The sequence below is a fragment of the Coloeus monedula genome, assembly GCF_965178545.1.
Source record: "Coloeus monedula genome assembly, chromosome: Z".
Classification (NCBI taxonomy): Eukaryota; Metazoa; Chordata; class Aves; order Passeriformes; family Corvidae; genus Coloeus; species Coloeus monedula.
In genome coordinates this window covers 62,367,388-62,380,212 of record NC_138822.1, presented here as the reverse complement: position 1 = coordinate 62,380,212, position 12,825 = coordinate 62,367,388, and the positions used below count along the sequence as shown (strand labels likewise).

The following is a 12,825-nucleotide window of genomic DNA, read 5'->3' as shown; positions in this document are numbered from 1 at the left end:
TACATTCCAGCTGGCTTGGCAGAAACTTTCGCAATGGGAATAAACTACATGTTCCCTGTGACTCAGAATACACTAGCCTCCTGAAGGCTAAAATTTGTTAGTGCAAGTAAGTTACTGAGTTCCATCCAGGAGTACTGGAGTGCTGCATCCAGCTCTGGGGTCCCAGCACAGGAAGGACATGGAGATGTTGGAGTGAGTCCAGAGGAGGCCAACGAGAGGATCAGAGGGATGGAATATCTCTCCTATGAAGACAGGCTGAGAGAATTGGATTTTTTCAGCCTGGAAAACAGAAAGCTTAAGGATGACCTAATTGTGGCCTTCCAGTACCTGAAGGGGCCTACAAGAAAGATGGAGAGAGACTTTTTACAAGAGCATGCAATGACAGGACAAGGGGTGTGGATTCAAACTGAAAGAAAGTAGGTTTAGGTTAGATATTAGGAAAAAAATCTTTACTGTGAGGGTTGTGAGGCACTGGAACAAGCTACCCAGAGAAGTTGTACATGCACCAAACCTGGAAGTGTTCAAAGCTGGCTGGAGCTCTGAGAAACCTGGTCTAGTGATGCATGTCCCTGCCTATGGCAGGTTGGGGTTGGAATGAGATGAGCTTTGAGGTCTCTTCTAACCCAAACCAATCTATGATTCTATGAAATTCTGTGTTATTTAGCAGGTCAGACTTTTAAATTATGGGAAGGATTCATGAAACTTGTTTGCTACATGTTTCAACAGGGTAACACATATCTGCCTTCTGGCAGCAGTGAAATCCACCCAGAGTAAATTGGCCAGCATGTAGTTACCTTAGATTATTAGGAGCAACAATTTTGATAGCTTGAAGTCTAAAAAAAGGAAAATTCCTTCATTATTACACCTGAAAATAGTCTACTAACCAACAGCTTCCACTTGTCATGTCTGCCAGAGGTCCAGAAATTACAGAGCCAGTTTTACTGTGGTTTTTAAATGATCTTTCTCAAACAGGTAAGAAAGACCAAGTTTTATTTTTACCTGGTTCAGAACCACCCAGTTTGGATCAATCTGCGCATCCCCCTCTGGGTCCAACACCACTGTCTGATAGGCCCTGAAGTCTGTCAAGGTGATCTCTGCGTTCTCAGGGCACACATCGATCCGATCAATCACTGTATCCTGGTCAAAATCAGACTCACAGACATCGCCAACTCCATCACCTGAATGCATCAGAGAAGTGAAAGGAGATTTATGGTGCAGCAAGTAGTCACATCTGGCCCAGCCACTGAATCAGGGTGTCCAACAAGCAGGCAGAGTGTCAGCCGTGCTGGTTGCAGTGCCTGAGAATGTGCCTCTGTTTTGGCTAAAGGGCCCCTGAGTGCTGGGGTTGTTCCTGGCAAGAGTGTATGCATTGGTAGTGACCGTGTTGCATCCTGGTGCACATGAGTAATGCCTGGAGATGAATGCAGTGCCTGAGAATCCAAATGGCTCCTGAAGGCCCATCTTACCATTATCATCTTCCTGCCCCGGGTTGGGGACCAGCCTGCAGTTGTCAGGGCCCGGGGGCAAGAGGTCAGGAATGCCATCATTATCATCATCGTCATCACACTCATCACCCAGCCCGTCCTTATCTGTGTCCAGCTGGGAGCTATTAATAACGGTAGGGCAATTGTCTGTGCTGTCCTGGTGCCCATCACCATCACTGCAACCACAGAAACAAAAAAAAAGGCATGCCAGCATCAGCTCCTGCCTCTGCACAGTGAACAGCACGGACACCTGAGGGGGAAACACACCAGTGGCAGCTCTGGAGGTGGAAGCAGACCAGTGGGCAACACAACTGTTGTTGCTCAGGTGGCTGAACTGCAACAAAGAAACTCAGGTAAGATAAAGTGGCAGGAAAGCAAAGACCAAGTCAGGAGCTATAAAAATACTCAGGGAAAAGAAAAAGAAGCCTTACATGGTGTGGGAAACATACTGGAGCCCAAGACCCCAAAACACATCCACTCCTAAAGGGTGTGTAAGGCACATCCAAAAAGTGCTGTGTCACCAATTAAGAGGCACTCAGGAGACAGGAAGAGCTGGACACCTTGTGTCCCTTGTCTTGTGTGCGTATGTGTCTTGGTGCTCATGAACATGCAGGTGTGAGTGTGAATGAAACTTTATGAGAAACTCTACATGAGCACCTGAAATCAGACTTACTTTAAAACAACCACTGTTCTCACCCTCCTGCATAGCAAGTTTTTCGTGGTGGACTTCGCACTGCTAGGTTAGTGCTTGCACTCGATGGTCTTGAAGGTCTTTTCCAAAATGAATGATTCTATGATTACAATCCTGCAGGGGGACATGCATTAAGAAATAGAGAAAGTCTGTAGCTCCCTAGCATCCCTCCAGGCCATGGCTGCATCAGCTGGTTATAGTGAAGAGCCACCAGGAACCGGGACACAGATGACAGAAGAGGGTTCAAGAAGTTATGGGGCGGCAACATAACTTTTCCATGCCAACAGTTAAGTGCATCCCTGAAAAAAAACTGCCTGAACTTGTATGCATACCAAAACCAAATTGCTTTCTGGCAATTCATAGGCATGTTTTCCCTCAGTAGCTTCTTGCTTAGCACAGGTGGAGCAGAAGTGACCTGCAGCCAAGTTAAGGTCATGCTATGGCTTATAGGTAGGCATATTCCAAACCACCTCTCCCTGCTTAAGAAAAGTGTTTTTATTTTAGGTCAGAGTAATCAATGTTTGCACAATACTGAGATAAAATGCAATAAGCACCATGCATGTGTATCTATTGCAAGGTTAACCTCAGGCAGAACTACAGCATTTTTACCAGGAAATGCTTCATAGACATTAGTGAAGTTCATGGGGGGGAAAAACCGTCTTTTTTTAAAACATGAGGAAGAACAAAGACATATCTACTTAAGAGTAAAATGCTGATGGCCTTGGCAGCTGCTGGCCCAAGACTGGGAATGATCCCTGCAGAGACATGGAAGCGGGCTCCCTGCAGCTCCCTTTGCAGAGAGCAGCACCCACCAGTGGCCCTGGCATGGAGCCCTGCAGTTGTCTGTGGCTGATGAAATGCTGTGACAGCACAGGATTTATCACTTCCCTTGCCTCTTGCTGTAAGTGAGGTGCACACAGGAAGGCCTGCCACCCCTGAAGTTGGTTATGCAGAAGCTGCTTCCAGGAAAGTGATGCAGTTTGTCATGGGATGTGCTCCTGTGAATGCCCAAGGCATATGAAAGATATAGACAGAGGATCCTTGCCAGTCTTGCTGTGCAAAGGGGTTGCTCTGCAAGTGTTTTACACTTGATAATAAAATTCTGTTTCTGCAACCCTAGGTTCTTAAGGGAAAACATACAGCCTTTAACTGTGAAACTTCTGCTAAGGAGACAGAAATAAAAGAGGAATGAAAAATAAAGCAATGAATGAAAGACATTTTTTCACTAAGAAGCTCTGAGCAGTGCTCTGGGTTTTACAGCCAGAGAATTGCTTGAATGTCACTTCCACAGGAACTCACAGGAAGCCTGTGTGAATGGGGCTAAGGATGAAGTAATTGTACTACCACAGGGAAGTGAACAAACAAGGCTAATAAATCCTAACACTGTTTTTGAAATAACATCTCTCTGGAATTAAATCCAGGCTAGCCTGAGGGATTATAGCTCTCCAGGAATCAGTAGCATGCTTCAGCTCAGGACTAGCCTCTCTCACAGCTTACCTGTCCTGATTGGTATCGCAGGAATCTCCAACAAGGTCATTGTCAACATCTGACTGCAAAAGGGAACAGAGAAAGTTCCAGTATCAGCTGTCAAGAACATCTATTTAAATTGCAGGATTAAATCAAAACAGAACCAAATCAAATACAGTTAAACTAAAAGCGTGAAAAGACACTTGTTTTACAGAATTTATTTTCTCTCTTGCATCATGCATCTAACCAAAAATTCAGTTTTATTAAAAAAAAAAAGTGAATAAAAATGGTTGAACTTAATTGAAGCAGTTCAAGCAAGATTCCTCTACTACTGAAAATAAGTATCCCTCATTTCTAGCAAGGTTAACTTCTTAAGCAGCTTTAAAATTCTACTATGTTTCTCTATATTTTCCAACATTTTTCATTAGTCACGGGGGGAAGGGGGGGTTTGAATCAGAATTCCAACATATGAAAAGTTACAATGACTTCTCACCTAGGAGCACTGAAAGTTTTGATAAATAAGGACACCAGGATTTTGTCCTGACTAAAGAAATATCAAGTGTAACTCAATCACACCCCTATGTGGAGTCCTGGAGCCGATTTCAGAGCATGAAAGATATATGCTGAGCAGAGGTCCTAACAACATCCCAAATTGAGAGTACAACTGGTGGCTCCTCCTTCTCACACCAGGAGAGTCTGCAGATCTGCAAAACTCTCCTGAATACCTAGATATATACTATATTTTATTATCCAGGAAATACACTTTATTATTAAAATATGAACACTATGGCTGCATGGGTTGCTTCATTCTCTTGCACTTTTTTAGGTCTCAGCAGTCCCTCTCCCTAAACAAGGATAATTTTTCCTTCTGCCTGCTAACCTGGTTTGGGTTGCTGATTGTAGGGCAGCTGTCACAGGCATCACCAACACCATCATTATCTGTGTCCTCCTGGTCTTCATTGGGGATCCTTTGACAATTATCCAAAAGGTTCTTAACACCTAGAGTAAAGTGGATTGTGTGTGTTAGTTAAAGACAACTCCCATGTTTGTCCATACTGCACAATCTAAACATTAAAACAGTAAAGACACTATTCCTTTTCAGCAACTACTTAATCCTGCAATGAAATTATAAGCCTGCACAGTAAATCTTTCTTATGTGTGCATCACTCATTTAATAGTAGTTAGCAACATCTTGTTAAAGAACATCTTTCCACCTGTCTTGGGGTGACTTTATAATGTGTATCCCATATCGCTGCCTATGCCTAGAAATTAATTTTTGTGCCTTTCTGTGCCTTTAAACTGAGGCTGAGAGGGGGAAGGAAAAACTGAGCAAAACTTTCTCAAAGCAGTTTGCAGCTTGTTCAAGGTCACACAGAGATAGCGACTTTGTTTTCAGCTGCAGCAGGGAAGCGAGGAGGCACCCGGCTTGCTGCTTTCCAGTCAGCTTTTGGCCAATTGTTTCAGTTTCTTTTCTCCGGAGAGAGACTGAGAGTTGAACTTTTTTTCCTTCCCTGGAATTTTGGATTTTCTCCCTTTTCTACTGGACTGCTTCAATATCAGAGCACATCAGGAGAACTTTCCACCGGGCACAGAGGGCCTGGCCCTGGGCCAAGCCCCAGCTCCGAGGACACCAAAGGCTTTCCCAGGTTTTTTCTCCACAGTGAGAGATTTTATCAGTTAGCATTATTTTCCTTTTCCTGTGTGTTTGTTAAATAAATAGTTTTATCTCCTTCACTTTCCTTCGAGGAAAATTTATTTTTCCCAAACCTGGTTGGGGAAGGGGTGGTTGTGACCTGCTGTCTCTCGCAGGATATATTTCTAAATTTGGCCAAACCAGAACACCACCCCATCACACCCATTATTACACACAATTCATTCTATCCTGTTCCTGTATCACAACTTACAGGATGGGACATTTCATCTTTGTTATTACATTTAAAGGGGTGTGATTTTTTCACTTCTTTCAAGCCTCCTACAACAATGAAAATAACACATTATATAGCTCTTGGGCACCAGTGACTGGCAGCAGCTGGATGCTCTGGGATGTTTTGCACCTTTAAGAAAATGCTGAATGATCAACAACCTTAACTTCTACATGAAACATGGCTTGGTTTCTCTGTTACAGTGTACAGTGCTTCCAATGCAAGCTAAGATATGTATTAATTAAATGAAAAGGATTAAAACCACAGATTTCATGAAGAAAGACTATGTGTTACAGCTAGCGACATGAAGTCTTCTGATGTACAGCACACACTCTGGGCAAATTTGAATGACATCAGAGAAGCTGAAAGTGAAAAATCACCAACCATCTCCATCCATGTCATCATCACAAGCATCTCCTTTCCCATCACCATCTGTGTCCCTCTGGTCGTTATTCAGGACATTACGGCAGTTGTCACAAGCATCTCCGAAGATATCTTGGTCACTGTTTCTCTGGTTAACATTGGGAACCAAGACACAGTTATCCTGTAAGACACAGAATCAGACATCAGTCAGGCCATGAATCTTTAATTTCTACTTTAATTGATTTGTAAACCTCTTATATTTATTTCTACTTACCAAACAAACAAACAGAAAAACCAACCAAAACAACAAAATAGTGTGAGCAGTTTTGACATTTTATGTGAATATTAGCTCTGGATCAGATTTCACTTGGTCCCTCAAAGCTCTGCTTTGAACCACACTCTAATCATAAACACGCAGTACCATAAGGCTTTACTTATAACCTTGATTTCTGATTATCATTTTGGATGCGTCTATGGTGAGGAACCTGTTTTGGTGCCTGAGCTTTCTCACATGGTCCTTCTCAAAAGCTGCAGTTCAGAGACTCTGACAAGGTTTGCAGATGGTCTCAGTGAAAGGCTATTGCCCCCTTCTGGTACAGACTCAAACTGAAGCTGGAAACTGGGGAAAGAATTTTTTTGATGCAAAAATATACAGGTTTTTGTTCGGTTTTGGTGGGTTGGTTTGTTTGTTTCAAGCAAGCTGCTATTGGCTTTTAAAGTCCATCAGGAGGTGTGTGGAGAAAATTTTATTTCAAAGTGGTATAAAATTTCTACACCCATCTAGTACACTCATGACCTCACTGTCTTGCCCAAAGAGAACAACAACAGAGACTAGAAACAATAAAGAATTTACTTGATTATGAAGGTGCTGAACCTGCAAGTAGATTTAAAGCTGTAGGAGGATTTAATTTTTTCATTTTAGAACATTAATAAAACCAGCTGATTTAAGCTAGCAGAATTTAGCCTGGGCCTCTGTGGCAAAATTGCCTGAGACAGACCTTCTGTGACTGCTAGTCTGCCCTAGTTCCAGGTGGACATTTGTACTCTGGATAACATGTTATTGTTGGCTTCCTTGGAAGCAGAGTAAGCAGTATCAGTCAATGATCTTAATATAGAACAACAGTCGGCTTGTAAAAATCCAGGGTGAAAACAAAACAGCTTTTCCAATCTGAATTTATTCTCTAGTATATTCTGCTGTGTGTACCCACATGGAAACCTCTTCTGCTTTGAGGACATGATCTAAAGCTTTTTCAAGTTATTGGCTAGACACATTCATTTGTGTGGGGTTTGGATCCCTGATGAAATCTGTTGTCAGGTCAACCTGCTTTTTAAATAGAAAGATATTAATGCAAGTAATGTTCCTGAAGGTTATGCTGTGGGAGAGTGACAGAAGGACACAAGCTCTATACACAAACAGCTCTAGAATTAAATGGTAAAAGGTAGTAATGGAGGATACACAGATGGGATTTAAGGCTGTGTGGCTTAAGTCTTGTAAGAACGAGCATTATATAAAAGAAAAATACAGGATTTAGGGGGCCACTGACAGTGATGGGTATGGAACAATCTCTGGCAAACAGTAGTGAATCAGATTTCAGAATCACTTCCCATTGCTGCAATGGGAAATCCTTCTGTTTGCACAGACCCCTGCATCCTGATCTATACACAGCACCTGCTCATTGGGAATGCCATCTCCATCTGCATCGTCATCACAGGCATCTCCAATCCCATCACCATCAGCATCTTCTTGTCCAGAGTTTGGGACAAATCTGCAATTGTCCTAGACAAGAAAGGAGACAAGTCTGGTGTTCTATAGGTAAACTAGACGCCTTCATAATTTGAATGATTTTTTCCTATTATTAATTGATTCATCAACTTAAATAGAATTCAATAACCTGAATAAAAGATGAATAAATTGAGTCATGTTTCTTACAGTCTTCCTCTTTATCCCTTCATGCTCTGAATTATTATAGAATTAAGAAAGCATTTCTTACCTTTCTGCAGTTTTCAGCAGAGCATGAGAGTTCTTCATTAGGGTAGCCATCAATGTCAACATCTTTTCCACAAATATAACCATCACCAGCCCAGCCAATGCCACACTATCAATAAAACATCATGGTAACACTATCAAAAGGTTAATGAGTCACTGTAGAAATATTCAAGAAGGAAAACTCACGCCAGTCTTGAAAAGAGCAGCATATGGAAGTCATGGCCAGATACTTAAGTACCATGAGATACAGAGAGCTTGAAACAAAGATTTTCTTTCCACATTGAGAGAGGCTGCAGTGTATCCAGATGTAGCTATAAAGAGCTACAACTTGATGTCAACTGGAATGTGTGCCTGCCACACCTAATGATTGCAGTGGGAGCTATAGATTTCTTATAGACACTGGCCAGGAACCAGTTTAGGCTCCTCACTGGCAGGTTGAGCAAAAGAAAAGGGGAGACCTAGGTAGAGTATGCACCTAGCATCTTGGCAAGGGGCACATGGTTAGATGGGATGACTGTGTTTTGTTCAGTATCTCAAGAACACATCTGCAACTAGAGGAAGTTTTAAGAGAAAACTGTGTTGACATTTACTAAGTTTGCATCAGAAAAACAAATGCATCTGCACACAAGTTTCTCCTAGCCAATTAAATTAGTACTGTTTCAAACCAACATACCATTTTTGTCAAAGATATATGCAAAGAACTGCATGTCAAAATCTGGCCTTCCCTTAAAACCAGGAGTTGCCTAATACAAGTGTCTAGGCATGTTCCCATTACAGCATGGACTTAAAATATCCTAGATTATTTATCTTTGAAACAGATGTACTTAAAAACTAAACCAAAGCACGTGCCAGAAAAAGCATGCACTGTATCCAAATTTAGGACACAGGATTAGTCTCTTACTTTCTGTTGCAGATGGAAAAACTAAGTAATATACTTAAGTATACTCTTACAGTGGAAGTTCATATGCTACTAGTGCTCCTCAGCTCCCATAGCTGGTAAGCACAGTACAGCCTCCCTGTACAGCCTGGAATCTGTGATCTCACTTTAAAAAACATCTCTATCAGCCAGCAAATACAGGCACATTGGCTATGCAGAGAGGATCCTTACTCATAGCTATGTAGCTGGGCAGCAGGAGAGGAATTTGTCCTTGTGATGTCTTCTGTAGTGTGACAGTTGACAGTCTTTTCTGAGGAGACTACAGAAAGTCTACAAAAGTGATTCCTAAAGATCTAATTACACAGGCACAGTGAATATGATACATGAATATGGCTGCTTTACAGACATGTGGCAAGAACAAAACAGTTGCAAGATAGTCTCAGCCCAGTTTTCACAGCTGGTCTTGGCCAGTGTGCCACAATTGGTAAAATATCCAACTGTATAAAATGACCACAAAGATTTTCTCATTTCCAGCCTATAAAAAATGCTGGACTTCACTGTAAAAATTCATTAATTAATGAACTCACAATACATGTCACCTCTCCTCTCCTCTCCTCAATACAACGGGCATGGATGCTGCATGGATTGAGAGCTCGATTCCTGCAGCTCCGTTCAGCCTGGCATCCTCTGGTTTGGTCTCCTGTATATCCTGGTTTGCACTGGCCACAGTGGTAAGACCCCTGTAAGAACAAAAAGTCACCAGCCAGACTTTAACAGGACTTTTTTTCCTTTTAAAGCAAGCACAAGAGCAAGATTCAAGTCACACTGTTTATGCTGTGCAAGTGTAGTTTTTCATCCAATGACGCCTCTTGTACCGCGAACAAACTTTATTTTCTACACTTCTTTATTTCTACAAGAAAATTATATTTGATTCCCAGAGTGCATGCTGGAAAACATACTCAACTCTTGCCTGCTTAGACCAGTCTTTTGTTAAGCCAGAGAAAAGTCATGTAGCAGCAAAAGCTTCTTCATGATGCCTTGTCCCTGCCAGCATCACCCTGAGCTGCTTCCAGGTGACTAAAACTTTTGTGCAAAATTCTAAGCAGCAGCTGATTAATCAGGCTGGATGACCTTATTTCACTGTAAAGCACACCCACCAGCTTATCTAAAGGCAACTGGGCACAAATTTTAATCAAAGAGAGATGAAAAAGTTCATCATGTCTTTGTCCCATTTTATTTTTTAAGCTAAAATGTTTTTAAACCAATTTGATCCAAATCTTCTTCGTCAGAAAAGAATTCTGTATCTGAAGACACAGCCATCCTCATTTACACTGCAATAAGAACATCCATGTAAGTTTTTGCAGTGGTTTACCATGATACATGCATATGTATTTCATATGTATCACTCTCTTGTGTAAACAAACACAAAGGAGCTAAGCCAAGGAATCTCATTATGTGTTGGGCCAATCACCATATGAGATATAAACAGATAAATGCTGATAAGGTGAGGTCTTCTTTAGGCATCTAATGTGGCTTTTGTCTCTGTCTCACATTCTTGTTGACCTGTAACTTAAGACATAAAAGTTAATTGAGAATGATCTTTTTACCTTATGGAGAATAATTATTTTTTGATATGTCCAGGAACAGAAATGGGTAGATCTCTGACAAACGTGCATCTAACCACTGGTGAAACTTCATACAACTTCACTCTTTGTGTACAAAGTCTGTTGGAGGAACTGTCAGGTCTGTCATAGTACACCATCATAGAGAAATCTACTTAACTACTCAGACTTCATAGAGAAATCTTTCTTACTACTACTCCTCTATTCCTAACTTCATTACAAATTATAACTGTGCTGTCTGCATACTTTCAGGATGAAGATGAAAATAAACAGATGGCTGAAGAGTAAAATAATCCCTGGGCCATGCTAATGGTATGGCTTATTTAAAACACACCAGCCTGTGTACTTTATCCTAATGGATTACAGGGTAGTATCTTCTGGAGTCTGCTGAATTTGCTCGCTATATTCTGTCCTATATCAAGCTCTGGTATGCATTAAAATAGCCTCTAAGGCAGCATTTCCATACCAGACTGTTTCTGAAGGGATACAGGACTAGAAACCCCACACTGTTCTGTTTTGACAGATGCAGGACACTTCATGTTGGCCCTCTGTAGACAGGGCCCAATGGCCTCCCAAAGAGGCTGCATGTCTAGTCATGCAGCAAAACACAACACGTGACAGTAAATGTTCTAAATATTTAAAAAAAAAGATACAAACATCCTGAACAGTGAAAGCAGCCCTAAGAAAACAAGTTTATTCATGAGGAAAGCTAATACTGAACACAAATGGTAGCCTCAACAATACCTTGCTGCAGAAAGGACCACCTTTACACCTGAAGAATACTTTTAACCCATCTCTTGCTATAAAGAAAGCCTGTGGCATGTACAGGACAACCAGGGGATCAGGCCCAGCCAGCACAGATTTATGAAAGGCAGGTCCTGCTTGTTCTGTAAGAAGGTGACCTGCTCAGTGGATGAGCCTTTGACACTATTTCCCACAGCAATCCCCTGGGGAAATTGGCAGCTGATGGCTTGAGCAGGTGTTCACTGGGTACAGAGAGTTCACAGGCCCAGAGAGTGGTGGTGAGTGGAGTTACATCCAGCTGGTGTTTGGTCACAGGTGCTGTTCCCCAGGGCTCAGTACTGGGACCAGTTCTGTTTGGAATCTTCACTGATGATCTCATGGAGTGCACCCTCAACCAGTTTGCAGATGACACCAAACTGGGTGGGAGTACTGATCTGCTGGAGGGCAGGAAGGCTCTGCAGAGGGATCTGGACAGGCTGGATCATGGGCTGAGGCCGATGGTGTGAGGTTCAACAAGGCCCAGTGCCAGGTCCTGCTCTTGGGTCACAACAACCCCAGGCAGTGCCACAGGCTGGGGCAGAGTGGCTGCAAAGCTGCCCACAGGAAAAGGACCTGGGAGTGCTGGTGACAGCGACTGAACGTGAGCCAGAGTGTGCCCAGGTGGCCAAGAAGGCCAATGGCATCCTGGCCTGGATCAGCAACAGTGTGGCCAGCAGGACCAGGGCAGGGATTGTCCCCCTGTACTTGGCACTGGTGTGGCCACACCTCAAATTCTGTGTTCAGTTTTTGGGCCCTTCACTACAGGAAGGTCATTCTGGTGCTGGAGTGTGTCCAGAGTAGGGCAATGGAGCTGGTGAAGGGTCTGGAGGACAAGTCCTATGAGGAGTGGCTGAGGGAGCTGGGGGTGTTTAGCCTGGGGAAAAGGAGTCTCGGGGGAACCTTATCATTCTACAAGTACCTAAAAAGATGCTATAGATGGGTAGGGTTCAGTTTTTCTCCCAGGTAAGAAGTGATGGGACAAGAAGAAATGGCCTCAGATCCTCAGGCCATCTCAGGTCAGGGGAGACTTAGACTGACTATTAGGAAGAATTTGTTTACTCAAAGGATTGTCAAGCATTGGAACAGGCTGCCCAGGGAAGTGGTGGACTCACTATTCTTGAAAGTGTTCAAAATAAGTGTGGAGGTGGCACTTGGGAAAATGGTTTAGTGGGATTGTCAGTGCTGTGTTAACAGCTGGACTCAGCCTTAAGGGTCTTTTCTATCATATATGATTTTATGATTATGTGATTCTATGTCTAACTTGCTTCATAGCATTAAAATGGTTGTATGCCCTCTTTATTGGATCCTAACATCTTTCAAACCATTTTTACTTTTCCTGTGCTTGCTCTCCTGGGTTTAATATCTATGGGCATTAACAGTCTTGTACCAATTGCCACTCTCATTTCCATTTATTTAGAGGGATAGCTGTTACTGTATACATAACTCCTATAAAGAGAGCACCCAGCAGAACAGCTTGTTGCAACAGTTCTCAGGTGGCAGGAGATAAGGGAAGCAAAGTTTTAATCTTTCAAAGGAGGTTCCTTGCAATAACATATCCATAGACACACGTCTCTGGATGGTATGGAGAGAAGAGCTCCTGCTCTTCAGGGCAAGTGATAAGGATACAAT

At 42.5% G+C, this 12,825-nt stretch overlaps 1 protein-coding gene across 1 annotated transcript in view; it reads right to left on the bottom strand.

Annotated features, from left to right (window-relative positions):
* The window catches only part of THBS4 (thrombospondin 4), a gene marked incomplete at both ends in the record, with an annotated part of 40,313 nt that overhangs the window by 5,635 nt on the left and 21,853 nt on the right, over positions 1-12,825 (bottom strand). The window contains 8 exons of the mRNA XM_082302238.1: positions 1,000-1,178; positions 1,467-1,660; positions 3,673-3,725; positions 4,523-4,641; positions 5,949-6,108; positions 7,597-7,704; positions 7,919-8,023; positions 9,379-9,531. Of these exons, the coding sequence (XP_082158364.1) occupies positions 1,000-1,178; positions 1,467-1,660; positions 3,673-3,725; positions 4,523-4,641; positions 5,949-6,108; positions 7,597-7,704; positions 7,919-8,023; positions 9,379-9,531 (1,071 nt within the window). The remainder of the gene's footprint in view (positions 1-999; positions 1,179-1,466; positions 1,661-3,672; positions 3,726-4,522; positions 4,642-5,948; positions 6,109-7,596; positions 7,705-7,918; positions 8,024-9,378; positions 9,532-12,825) is intronic.